The 11,852-nt window shown below is 40.8% G+C and overlaps 1 protein-coding gene across 1 annotated transcript; it reads right to left on the reverse strand.

The window, feature by feature from the left end:
• Positions 1-443: 443 nt before the first annotated feature.
• LOC118409547 (PCNA-interacting partner-like) lies at positions 444-11,852 on the reverse strand. Its single transcript, XM_035810649.1, has 13 exons — positions 11,704-11,852; positions 10,724-10,851; positions 9,882-10,081; positions 9,095-9,272; positions 8,519-8,628; positions 7,647-7,841; positions 6,649-6,813; positions 5,620-5,706; positions 5,386-5,453; positions 4,169-4,340; positions 3,030-3,202; positions 2,160-2,247; positions 444-1,425 (listed from the first exon to the last, which is right to left on the reverse strand). The coding sequence occupies exons 1-13, from the start codon at positions 11,835-11,837 to the stop codon at positions 991-993; spliced, it is 2,133 nt and encodes a 710-aa protein (XP_035666542.1). The 5' UTR covers positions 11,838-11,852; the 3' UTR covers positions 444-990.

An 11,852-nucleotide genomic window follows, 5' to 3' on the forward strand; every position in this document is an offset into this window, starting at 1 on the left:
CGGCGTTCAATATATACTATATACAGTCGCTTCTAGCTCTGACATTCATTATACACTATATACAATCGCTTCTCTGTGTTTCCGTCTGGGAACGCGGACCATCTTAACGTCTGGAATCGTCCAAATTTTGGACGCAGGCGCTGATTGGTCCCCACATAAGAGCAAATTATGGAATGGGTTCAAGCGATCGTCCGAACAGGCGTTCCAACACCGGACAAGCTCTCCGTCTGCTTGCGAGAGGGCCTGTTGTCATCGAACGAGCGCTCTAGAACCCATTCCTTGATTCGCTCATTAACTGACGTTAGCACCAAACGGTTTGAATGTGCACGTCTCCAGACGGATAGCAGAAGTGAACATAGGAGCGAACTACTATCCGGATGGTACCCAGGCTACAAAGTACTTGGGTATGGTGTATATAATACTAACTGTACATAGACCAAGAATAGGCAAAAAGACGACATTGTTTATTATCAACCTTTGTACAAATTTTTAAAATTGCATGTTAGGTACACATGGTGGGGAAACATGAGCTTGTCTTCTGTATACATAATCGCTAACTGTACAACTGTTATATTTACGTATCTCAGATGATACAATGATGTTACCTTACTGAATACATACAAGATGAAAATACATGGCAAAGCCAGGCGTTGAAGTGTTTTACTGGTAGTCAAGTTGGTGTATAATTATGGTTTGACCAGTCTGTGGTTTTACATCAATTAATTGCACCTGAATAAGATTGTCATTGATGACTATTTACAATTTTATACAAAGCTAAAAAACATAGAAAACTGCAACGTCTACTGACACTTAAAATCAAAGACCACCAAGTATTGTTTAAAAACAACACCTAATAAAAAGTATAATAACCAGAGAAGGTCATTGAATGTTAAATTATCAATATTTCAACATCAAAAGCTCGAAGTCCTCCATGTCAACAAGAGCAGTACATTCAATGGACATGGTTGAATGCTAAGATTAAAGAAAACATTACATTCTGAAGAACGTTGTCAGCTTTTTCTGTCCAGTGAGCAGGGGAGCCACTTTCTTCTTGGACTTTGTAGCTGCAGGCTTCTTAGGCTTCTTGCTTGGTGGCTGAGAAGAAGCAGTTCCTCCATCCTTCAGTTTTCTCTTCCCGGAGTTCTTGGTTGAGGGTTCTCTGTCAAGGTTGACATTTTCCTGGTCATCAGCTGATTCTAGAATCTTGTTGATGAGGTCTTTTCTCTTCCTCTTCTTTTCTTCTTCGTCACACTGCAGATTATCCTCTGCTTGCAGGATGTTGGTGGGAGGAGCTTGAGCTTGGATGATATCATGATTGACAGGTGAGTAGTCCACATGGATCTCCTCCTTGTTGTTGAGTGGACTAACTGACACAGCTGGCATGGCCCAGGTACAGTCCGACTGGTACCTAGGCACTGCTAGCTTCTGTAACAAATTGAACCATTGTAAGCATTTCATAACCCTTCCCAGGCCTTCCTAAGGGGTAGTAGAATTTGGCAAAAATAGGATGAACTAAAAAATGTAGGGTGTATCCCCCACAGTAAATTTGCCTTTTGTCGAGCTACTCGCACACAATACTATTACTAATTTAAGCTTGCCAATGAGGCGTTGGCAAATAAAATAGGCTCACCCATGAGGTGTCGCCAAATATGACAAGAAGAATAAAGAAAGAGGAACACCAGCACAAACAATATGTTTTCCTTATGGGAAACATAATGATAGAAGAGTGAGGCCACAGTAAGGGTAATGTGTGGCAAATGAAACCACAAGGTACTCGTACTCCCCTGGTGAGTTAATCTCCATACAGCCAGCATAGTTAGTCTGGGTAGAGACAACCTCTGTTCAGCATCTAACAGAACTAAACCATTCAGAACTAGGGTGCATACTTAATGGCGTATGACATGCAATTTCAAATATACGTCTTTGGTATACAGTCTAGTAGTAGTCCACTGTGTATACCATGGTATACAGTTTCAGAGAGGAAAAATCAAGACATTTAACCTTTAAAATGTATTTCATGGGTCAAACCAGGGATTGCAACAATTGTTCTTAATGTAACTTTTATAAGAAAAGATGCTGATATGAATAAGATATCCAGAGATGAAACCAGACTACCACAGGGCAGAATTCAAGGGCATTGAATCATAGAGCAAACAAACCTTATTGTTCAGTTCCTTCATTCTCTGCATAGTTCTCTGAAGCAAAGGAGTGTCTTCTCTACTTTTCTCTGTCTCTGTGTCAGGAGACCTGGTGTTGGGATAACATATGAGATATCAGATTATGAAGGATGAGCGGTTAAGGTGTGGTGACATTTGCACAATTTTGCTGCTGTAGAATTTTCAAGAAGGCTGTGAGAGGAGGCAGAAATCAAACATTTCCTTTTCTTAACATAACATAACATAACAGTTACATTTTGTTGGTCGGCAGGAATACATGGACAAATTTTTGACAGCTGTGCACTCAGTGTAGCCAAAGTACATTTGAAATTTTGAATGATTCTATCAAAGCCCGGGGCCATGTGATGCAAGTAGGAGCCTATGTCATAACCAAAATATCACCTTGTCCAGAACACCCGTATCGAATGTTATCACGGCCCGGGTATTACATAACAGAGCGTTATCTTGGTCCAAGTGTGACATAAATGTAAAATATACACTCGTTACAGACCTGACCAATAAGACAAGTTCCTATTGTAAGCTCGACATCACATCACAAGCATCCTCCTGCGCAGGGACATCCAATGGCAAAATCACCTATCTGGATGTACCCTGCTTTCTCAACAGTCACCCTTAGTTCCTGACCGCCCTGCTTATAAATATTCTGTTTCACGAGCTTACTCTTATACACGCAAGATCCCTTTTGAAAACTTAAAGGCCTATTCTCTGATTGGCTGGTTTGTGGCGACGCCCACAGTAGCTAAGAGTGACCGTTGAGAAAGCAGGGTACATCCAGACAGGTGGTTTCCGAGTTGGATGTCCCTGCGTAGGAGGATGGTCACAAGTGACCTAGTTATCATAGGTGATAAGTACCTGAACTGTGAGACAAGAGATGGGATCCTGACAGGGGTGCTCTGGCTGGTGTACACATCACTCAGCACCTCCACAACATGGCCGACACTGGGCCGCCCGGCCTGTCTGTCCAGGTACAGCTGGATGAACCTGCTCACATCTCTCCCATACACCGAGCCACCGCTGCCTGGGGACTGCAGTAATGTGGTGTTTAGAACATGCCACGTAGAATACAAGCATAGAACATGCCACACAGAATACTAGCATAGAACATGCCACACAGAATACTAGTGTAGAACATGCCACACAGAATACCAGCATAGAACATGCCACACAGAATACCAGCATAGAACATGCCACACAGAATACCAGCATAGAACATGCCACACAGAATACCAGCGTAGAACATGCCACACAGAATACCAGCATAGAACATGCCACACAGAATACCGTAGTGTAGAACATGCCACACAGAATACTAGTGTAGAACATGCCACACAGAATACCAGCGTAGAACATGCCACACAGAATACCAGCATAGAACATGCCACACAGAATACCGTAGTGTAGAACATGCCACAACTGGATATGGTTTTGGAAACGGTCAGACATTTCAACTACTATATATATCCAGCAGTTTTCATCACTAGTTAACTACTGGATAGTAGTTGAAATGTCTGACCGTTTCCCAAACCATATCCAGTTGCATGAGTAACTACGTTTTGGCGTATCTTATTACCTGGATGTCTAACCTACATCAACGCGTTTTCCAAGAACTATCATACTATTCATAGAGTGGAACTTATCGCCACCAAGTACAGTATTCAGTAGAAGCATCCTCACTATACAGCTTTAGACAATAGTTGCAGTCAGATGTGCAAAGATTACGTGTAGGAGTAACACATTGTAACATAACCAGCTTCTGCCGTGCTGTATGTATTATGCCAAAGGACATTTAAAGCTAACTGCACAGAAACATAAGAATGAACAGTGAACAAAAGGGCAAGATAAGATTTTTAAAAAGTTTTTTAAAGTTCCAACAGATTGGAAGAAGAACACTATGTTAACAAAAAGATTTTTTTGTTAGGTCCACTTATTTCTGACTCAGTACTTGCAGTATTACAATACATAATGTGTATGAGGAAGAATGTCTGTTTTACCCTTTTTGGACTGGCAGTGTCAGTCCGTCTGTCAGACAGGTGATCCGCCAGTCTCCCAGCTTCCTCCATCATCGTCACGGCAACAACCTCCACACTCGACTTCCTCAGGGTCAGGTCCTTGGAGCGCATCAAGACGTTCTTAAGCACAGTCAGAAGTCTTCCAAGTGCAGACCTGATGAAAGATCAAATTGATGATAATGTAAATAAAGTCAAAATTTTTCCAACAATGTTCATATATAACCCTGTACTATAAAACCACTCAATGAATTCGGCTAACGTAAACTACTAGAGCTCAGTCTTCTGTTGACTGTGATGGAGTTCACATCGGGGAAGGCTGGCTGAGACCACTGACCAACACAAGTTTATTTTCAATTCAATTTTGAAATTAGGATACTACATAAGGTATTGAAGAATGATTATACACAAAGCTTTACCTAACCCAGAATATAAAGTAATGAAAATGCTGGCTTGTCTTACTCTGGTACTGTGACAGTGAGACATAACTGACAGTTACAAGTACAGTCTACATAGCCCCTGTTGGTACACTTATAAATAGACACCACATTATTAGCCATATTTCTAGACACATAAATATCAGAGCTAATTCAGTTATAAGGAAGATTTTCAAGTTGCAATCATATGTTGTAGATACAAAAAGACACTTTGATACAAAGTTGGCAGAGCAGAATTGAAAGTTTCAATTTGAACACAAGGTTTGTTTCCCCAAATTTAAAAGTTGCTGTTATTAGGACCTCGATTATGTAACTTTGTTACAACTATCTGGATCATTCTGCAGGGTTTGATAGTGTTTCATTGAAAACCAGTAGAGAAAAATACTTGAATTTTCGACCAGTATTCTATGCTAATGTGTCCCTGCCTTTGTTTCCAGCGTGTATGGACTGTCTGGGATGTTTATTAGTTTATGTATTTATAGGGGTCAATTCGCCCCTTTAGCTGCTGGGATGGTTACAGTAGGGATACTTCCTTAGTGCTTTACCCAGGGTTCACCTGATTGCTCTTTAAAAGTTTTTTTTGCAAACAATTGTGTTATTTACCAAGCTGTCACCTTCCTCAGGGTTATACTGACTGTTTCTACTTTACACCACTGTTGCTGCTGCAGTATGTACAGCCTTATTTGTTAGCCTGATGAAACAACTTGGTAATGTCCAAACTACTACTTACTCTTCAATAGCAACAAGCGATTGTCTTCTACCTACCTTGAATCTGTGCACTCCTCTACAATTGTCTGCATCTTTTGTAGTAAGGTCACAAACTCACTCAGGCCCTAAATGATAAAAAAAGAACACATGAAAAAAGAACAGATGATGCAAATTGTAATAATTTGTATGGTGTGTCTAAACATTATGCCAAAGGTTGCGATATCACTTCCAACAATCACATGATTACAGATATATTAGTATACCTTAATGTGTACACCTTAATTAATATACCTTAATGTGCTGGAGAAGTGGGTTGTCCTGGCTTGGAGCATAGCTTTTCCCTCCCAGTCTCTTTTGCATGACAAATGACACAGCAGTCTAGGCATGGAATAAACAAAGATCAAAACTATGAATGTGAAGTTGAGATGCTATATGCCTATATTCAGGGCTTGAAATACATTTTTCTGCATACCTGCACTGGTGCAGGTAACATTGAAAATTACCTGCACCAGACAAAGTTTACCTGCACCACTCTGAATCTAGGAAGTATGGATCGTACTAGAATTGTTCAGGAACCATTGCTATTTTTTCTTTTATACTTTATAGGTGGTAACAGTCAATGCAGCTAATAACAATCCACATACATCTACATCATATGACATTTATGTATAAAACCCAGTACATGGGCTAGTGCAGGTTAGGTGCAGGTAGACACCAGGCAGAAATACCTGCACAGCTTATTTCAGCATGGTGAAATTCAGTTTATTATAGCCTTACTCAAAACTGACAGGACTGAACATTAGGCTGAACATCAGTTATTATAATACATTGATCAGAAATTCTTGCCCCAAGGCAAGTAAGGAACAAGAAAAAGACGAACAAAAAATGGAGAACAGGTTTGGATTAGTCTGATTGTCCAGGGCAAGTGAAAGTGCCCATTCCCACGTGCATGTCCTACTATACTTGCCTAATTGGTCAAGAGTTTTTAAGTACTTGGTTACTTTCCACAGTCATGGAATCAAGCATTGGTGAACATGAAAAATAGAGGCAATTCAGGCAAAAATAAAGAATGTAGTTGCTCAAGGTAGAAATACATTAGAGAAATGTCATTTGAATTTTCATGCACGCGAAAAGTTGACCTGAGCAAGTTAATCTTGTTTCAGAAGTTCATAGACAACTTTTTCAACCCTGGAGAACATGAGACCAAAGCACCAATGGACATATTTTTCTGAGACATTGGAAGACAGAAGAAGAATGTGTGGGCTCTGTAGTTTCCTTTGTCTGTAATGATGGAACAAATAGGACAGAGTTAATCCGAACCTGGCACATCGGCATGTTCTTCTTCCTTGCCATCCTCTTCAGTTCTGTGAAGGCCCTGTGGTCCAGGTCTCTGTCAGGAATGTTGATGGCTCTGGCCAGGGCTATCTCATCTCTACAGTTCAGCAGCAGAGTCAGGTAGGACTGGAACACTTTCCTGATGTAACTCTGGACAAGCAAAGGGAAGGGTCAAATACTGGCACACACTGTACCAGGGTTGTAGCCAGCCTGAAATCATTTTCCGTCCCCTCAAAGTTCTACCAAAGGCACAATGTTCCTAGAGGGGTCTGGGAGCATGCTCCCCCCAAAAAATAAGAAATCTACCCTCCTGAAATGTTTTTTTTTTTTCGGAATTTGGAGGTTCTGGTGTAAATTTTGCTGGTAGACTAAGCAGTTCAACGGCAGTTTATGTTTTGGTGAAAAATTTCAATTTTTAAAAGTATCTTTTGTCCGTCCCCGAGTATGGAATGGGCAAATTTTTTTCCGTCCCCATCAAAGAATGGAGGGACAGGTGCTGGCAACAACCCTGCACTGTGCCATCTCTACATAAAGATTACCTGGCCAGTGTGACAACTTCTGTGTGGTCCATTGGATAATTTTCCTCATTGTCAAAAGCATGAAGAATCCAATCTATAGTGACCTATCCTCATAGACCAGACTTTACTGGCCCCCCATCTACAGCAGTTGACTGGGGCAGTGATCTGAGCTAGTGCAAAGAATATAAACTACTGACAGTTGCCTTCCTTGGCTCCTGATTGGTTCCAACAGTGCCTGTCAACAGTGAAAAAAAAGGTTGGTTGACAGGAACATCCTGATATGAAAAAAGAAATTTCAGGATAGATATGTAGCCTCAGCACTAGTGCCCATGAAATTTCTTGATCAAGAAACAGCCTCGACAAACTTTTTTCCTGTAAAAGTTGCCAGTAAATTCTTATAAACAAGATTTTAAGAACTAATGTATGTGAACCACAATGTTGCAGCAAAACTTGTCTTCTCCTCACCTCAGTTGCACTGGAACTTGACAGCACAGTTGTTGATAGAGAGTGGCCCCTCTCTAAAAGGTCATTGAGATCTGTCTCTTGATTGGTCAATCTCACATCTGCTGGCTCCACGGATTGGCTGAAAGATGTGTCGAGGGACGTCTCCATGGTGACAACAGTGACTGACTTGTCCACGAGTAGCTTCAGCATCTCCGTCTAAATCAACAGAAGACAACATCAGGAAACGGGGAGGTTTAATACCTGGATTCATGGATTGCAACGGTCCCATGGTCCCAACTGTTTACAAGCTTTGGTGTGTACTTTTAGTACAATTTTGACTGAAGGCAAACTACTGTCGATACATAAATGTTTATTTTGGGCATTTTTTGTGGTCAGGCCACTTAACCACAAACTAATTCCATTATCTTGGATTGGAAGCTCATCGGTGTTGGTAGTAATCATAGCACAATGCTAAACTTTCTTCCAACACAAAGGTACACATGGATCAAATTTTCAACGGCCACTGTCATGATCACCTTCTTCAGGATCAATATGTCAGAACGTAAACTTGCAAGAGTTATCCCATTACAGTATGTGACTACAGTATATAGTGCTACCGTGAGCTCAAAACCACATACACTCCATTTTCCTGCTACTGCAAAATCAAATCTCCACAGACTTAAGTGCATTTTGCAGTATGCTAAACACTGTATAAGACTCATTGACTGTTGCTGTTTTATTTTCACATCATATATCAATGTCAGACATCAATATATTGGCCCATAGCAACAAACACACATATGCAGATTAATAAAAGCTACTATTAAAGTCCTGATGCTTTGTCTAAAAGCTTATTCACCAATACAATTTGAGTAAGTTATTTGTAAGCTCACCTCCAGCTGAGTTTGTGGCAGCTCTAACAGGATGTATTTAGAGCTGCTTCTGCACCGTTGTGCTGTATCTGGGTCCAGCTGGAACTTCTCCTGCACTCGTAGGAACACATCTGTACAAGGAAATAAGAAGGCATTGTGTCTAGTAAAATATTGTGGACTAAAATTAAATGAACTGATATACTGATTTTTAAATTTAGGGTGTTTTGATAAAATTCATGAAAATTTGCATATTGTGCCATGCAACCTTTTATGGCAAAGCTCTACTCTAAATTCTAGGAAGATACATGCCCAAGTTCTACTTTGTACTTGTACTTGTAAGGAAATAGATTACCTAGTAAAAGGTTACCTAGTAGATGTCTAGCCTATAGAACTACCAGATGTTTCTACATACATTACTGCGGGTCTAAGAATGTAAAAAAATCAATCCCCCAGGCATTTGGGTTTCAAAATCTGTCACAAATTCTATCTAAGTTGAAAAGGTAACAACTCTAAGATTATCTGCATAAATCAAAGTTCAATAACCCTTGTTGCCAAAAATATTCAAAAAAGCATTCAGGTTTCTACTCTGCTCTTTACCTGCTATGTCAGACACATTACAGTGATCCAGAAACTTGTCATAGGCTTCCCTGATCAGGTGGTAGTCATCCCTGTGGGTGGGGCCTCCTGCTGTTGCTAGGTTACCCAGCTTGTCTTGAATGAGATGATTGACAGCCTCCAGGACATCACTGGCCTGAACTTCAAATGCTCCAATTTGCTAGAGAGGAGAATGAGAATCATCTTGTTGTCAATTTTCAAATGGCTGTTAAGAAGTGTAAAATGGTATAGAAAAGGTTGATACACTACATATGAGGGGAAATGTTTGAGATGGTTTTATGTTCACAATTTCCCAGGTGATCTCTATAATGTTCTCTGAAAATTTTATTTTTCTATCATCTGTCAGCCTTTCACCTTGTTTTGACTGCAAACTAAAAACACTTTATTTTCTTCCAATGTGAATGGTCAGCCCTCCTGCGGGTCAGATCACCCTCCAACCTTCGGTCGTCAGGTGATCCTACCCGCGGTTGGCTAACCAGTCGAAGAAAATAACGAGCTAATTAGATTACAGTCTATATATAGTCATTTCTACCAAGTTTTACAGTCAATCGTACAGACGCAGTTAGATTAAAAAACGCCAGTGGGAGTCGAATACTCTGCAAAACAGATTTCTTTGTAGCAAAATTGACCATTGTTTTGAGTATCGACTATTCACAAGTTTTCTCATACTGTACCAGGTTCAGGTCTGGATCTGGACCTGATCCTGTGGACCTGAACCTGAATTTTCTGTACCAGTACCCACCCCTAGTATTTACAGGTTAACTCATACCTGGGAGTTGAGTTCCGCCATACACAGCTGCAGGGCTACCAGCTGGTCATCAGGAGTGAGAATGGTTTCCCGTGTGTTCCTCCTGAGCCCCAGACTCCTGTACCACGTCAGGTACACATCCGTCAGGGACAGTACAGGATGGCTGAGGGAGATGTTCCCACTGTGCACAGGATTTCCTATCACACACAGCTGCTGCTCATCTGTGCAGGTACAGAAGGAAACAAGAGTTCTTAGACCACAAAATTGGAGCTTTGCACCTAATTTGAATGTTTGTGCACTGGTGAACCAAGATAAAAGCTCCTTGGGTGAACATGTAATGTAATATCTAAAGTATTACTACTAGTCCTTTTGTGCACTAGTAGAGCTCGAGAGCATATTCTTGGCAATAGTTTCAGAAAAAAATGTGAAAGACTTGTACAAAATTCTAGGTCAGAATTTCAGATTCAAGTGATGAAGAAAGGCAGTAAGGTTTGCTGTTAGATTCTGATGACATTCTACTCTATATTATGTCAATTTTTTACTTCGCATTTAAAAAAACCTTTATGTCAGGTGCTGCTATGCACCTACCCCCCCCCCCCCCCCAAAAAAAAACAACAGCAACAATAATTTCAAGCCCTATCGGGCCCTGACTGACACGATAGTAGATGCATTTGAGGACATGTACATTGTCATTGTCTGACCATTGCTATAACTGCTTCACACCTACTGTTCATATGCTAAGCAGTAATTGAGTGAAACACAGAAGTGAATTGTCTATTCAAAAACAACTGACACTTGTCAACCTGGAAAGGCCAGATATACTATATAAAAGAGTTATACATAATAATGGAAAACTGCTGTACCGTGTGTGTTGTTGTCAACAAGCTGCTTGACAACAGCATTGAGGAAGACACTACCGTTCTCAGTGTCTGCATTCTCCAGGTATAAAACACCCCCAGTCATGTTCTCCATGTGTCCAATGATGAATCCTCTGAAAGTACAGGCTGCTGTCAGGAAAATTATTTGTGAAAGAGGTCTTAGAGTTGAAATTTCAAACTGTAACCAGCTCTGTAGCCATTAGGCAACTGTTCAACATCAGATATGACCAGAGATACTGTACATGCATTTAAGTGCAAGGGGATTTAATTTCGGGCCTCAAATCACAAGCTTTTTTTCTTGGATGCTAGACTGTTTCCAGGGCGTGCACAGGCCAGCTCCTCGGTTCTAACTTCTAGTCTAGGGTTAACATGCTTCCAAGGAATTTATACCACACCCCCTACAAGTAGATAGACCCTGAGAACCAACTAGCCTAGGGGGCTGTGGTAGAATTTCCTTGAGGGCATGTTGGCCCCAGAGCCGAGGGCTTGGCCTGTGCATTCCCTGGAAAAAGTCTAGCATCTAGGCTTCTGTGTGAGGAGAAGTTGTTGGTTATGCAGTGGTATGCAGGTTATGTTGTCTATCGAGAACACAACATGATATAACGTAGACCTTCAAACGAGGCACTACCAACAGTTTGTGTTTTAAACCAATACTTCATAGTAATTAGATGAAAATTGCACAGAAAATCAGAAATTCTGCCTATAAACTGTAGACATACAGGAACAAGGGAAGAAGAAAATTTTATTTTGTGGCCATTTTGCTTTGTTTGAGACAAGACAACAACAGTAACAAAAGACACAACAGTTTCGACCGTCGTATGAAATTTTGCCGGTATTTTAGCTTGAAAACGACACGAAAAAAAGAATAAGCCACTTTAGTTACCCTTTAATAAACCAAGAAATGTTTAATTGGATGTCTACCAACAAAAAGAGGTAAAAACAACAGCAGAAACAGAATATCTCACCTTCTCTCAGCAGAGTGCTCCCGCGGTGAACTTTGACCGAAGTTTAAATTTCGTGCTGCGCTTCCTACCGACCAATCAGGTGCCGGGACGGTGATCTCGTTCGTAATCTCGTTCCCATATTTGGGTGTTGCCATATTTGGGTACAAATC

The sequence above is a fragment of the Branchiostoma floridae genome, chromosome 2, assembly GCF_000003815.2.
Source record: "Branchiostoma floridae strain S238N-H82 chromosome 2, Bfl_VNyyK, whole genome shotgun sequence".
In the NCBI taxonomy this organism is placed as follows: domain Eukaryota; kingdom Metazoa; phylum Chordata; class Leptocardii; order Amphioxiformes; family Branchiostomatidae; genus Branchiostoma; species Branchiostoma floridae.